This window comes from Contarinia nasturtii, unplaced genomic scaffold, assembly GCF_009176525.2.
Source record: "Contarinia nasturtii isolate CC-2019 unplaced genomic scaffold, AAFC_CNas_1.1 Cnas_scaffold_402, whole genome shotgun sequence".
Classification (NCBI taxonomy): Eukaryota; Metazoa; Arthropoda; class Insecta; order Diptera; family Cecidomyiidae; genus Contarinia; species Contarinia nasturtii.
The window spans coordinates 1-1998 of record NW_022197756.1 but is presented as its reverse complement, the minus strand read 5'-3'; the positions used below and the strand labels follow the sequence as shown (position 1 = coordinate 1998).

Here is a 1998-nt window from a genome sequence, read left to right as displayed (position 1 = left end):
CATTTTGCTATTTTCAGAGTTTGCGTTGAACTGTAATGGACCGTCGACTCGACGGCGTCGAGTACCAAAATGTTTCTCTGTTGTCCGCACCTTTGTGTCTTTGAGCAAATAACAAAGTCGATAAATTCCAACACAATTTCGCCCGTGGCCAGAATGTATGTGCTGTCAATCACTCGAAAATGTTGGTCAAACTAATTGTATCCTTGTTTATCCTTAACATCAAACACTATCGTGGTGTTTTCTCTCTCAACAGCAATTATAAATTCTTTTTAATCCAACAAAAATAAATCCCAAATTTATGGAACAACAAAAACACTGACCAAATTTAATATGTGTGAAGTCATCGCTTCAAAGCAATTATGTGAATACTTTTTGGCAATTAGCTATCGCTTGGGATGTAATACTCAAAACGCAGACAATTGAATGGCATGCAGAGTAAATCTCACTGATCCAACAGTATAAATAGAACTAAATGTTGTGCAAATCCCTCAGTCAAGCGCTCTACTGTTTAAATTGTGAATTTGATAGTTTCACGTTAAATTAGCCAATAATAACATGTATCGCAAAAAAGCGCGAATTCATGTTTGACATTGACACTTGGTTCGCTGATGTGAATGGCACAAATTCAACTTATGTCTGTGTTCGATTCTTGGAACTCACCATCGAAGAGAATGAATGTGTGTTGCAGTCAGCAACAATAACAGCATGAAATGCATTGGTGTATGTGGCCGAAACTTTTTGAAATTGAGTAGAGTGAGACAGGTGTCTCAAATACAAATCTGATATTGTATGTGAAAAGGTGGCAACTTACCGTACAAATGACGAAAGCCTTCTCTTTGGCAATACATTTAGTCTGGACATATTATGCATTAAAAAATTAAGAAAATCCCTCTTTTTCACTTATTTCCACCAAATAGTTTTTTTGGTGCGTGAAAACTAAGCAAAAAAAAACATTTTGTTTATCCCACTGAATGTGAATAAACCTAATGTGATGCAAGGGCAGCCAACTTAGTAGTACAAAAATGACGCGTACCGTGTGTCAGCCAATGATTTGCTTGACGTTTACAATTGGAACAGTGAATCGCTCTCTTTCATCGTGTACAACACACGAAGACGGTCACAAGTATAACGACGGCAAGCAGAAAAAGAAACAAATTAAAAGACACCGAATAAATAGTGTGCAATCCAAACCGAAAGGGTGAGTCATTGAACACATTTTTGATTAATTTATTGCATGAAAAGATCATCAAAATCTTGATTTGGATAAAAGTTCCATCGAATCAAATGAGAGCGAACTGATTGATATTGTGTTGTGCAATGTAAATGGTAGAGTTTCATAACCTCAATATTTCTTCAGTCGATTATATCAGTACTTGGTAGCATTTCAATTGAAAACTATTATTTGTATTGCCTAAATTACGAATTGACATTTAAATATTCGGCTCTCTTTGTTTGGTTCATAAATTGGATGCATACATTTGATTGCTATTGACAGTTGAGTTTTTCTTTTCCATTCAAGCTACCACCATGAAACCATTTGCCAGCAAAGGAACGAAAGGCAAGGCCAAACGCGAATGTAAGTGCAAGGCAAATTGTTGGCATATGGAAATCAAAGAGGAGAGCATCAAGCAAGAGCCGGACGATAATGCACCGCTGATTGTACGCCTGACAACATCATTATCGACCGAAGCCAGTGTCAATGTTAAATCGGAGAGCGAGAGCGATAGCGAGGTTTTGCGCGATGACGTTAAGGAGGAAATGGAATGTGATGGGGATTGTGTGAAGAAAGAGGGCGACACGAAGAAAGGAGCAGGTTCAAGTAAGGATGCCAATGATGATCAAGGCGATGGTGGCTTAGATAATGTTAATGGTGAACAACACAAACGTCGTGCGAAAGTCAAGGGACCAAGAAGAGCAAAGAAAAAGAACAAAACCAAATCAACGAAAAAGCCAACGGGAAAGATTAAGAAGTTGCATCGTTGTACTTTTTGCGATTAT

At 37.8% G+C, this 1998-nt stretch overlaps 1 protein-coding gene across 1 annotated transcript; it reads left to right on the top strand.

Annotated features, from left to right (window-relative positions):
* Positions 1–1088: 1088 nt before the first annotated feature.
* Positions 1089–1981, top strand: LOC116338377 (cell division control protein 45 homolog; the record flags this gene model as incomplete). Its single annotated transcript, XM_031763583.1, has 2 exons — positions 1089–1198; positions 1520–1981. A coding segment is annotated over exon 2 (454 nt), but the record flags the coding sequence as incomplete, so codon positions are not given.
* Between the last annotated feature and the right edge of the window lie 17 nt (positions 1982–1998).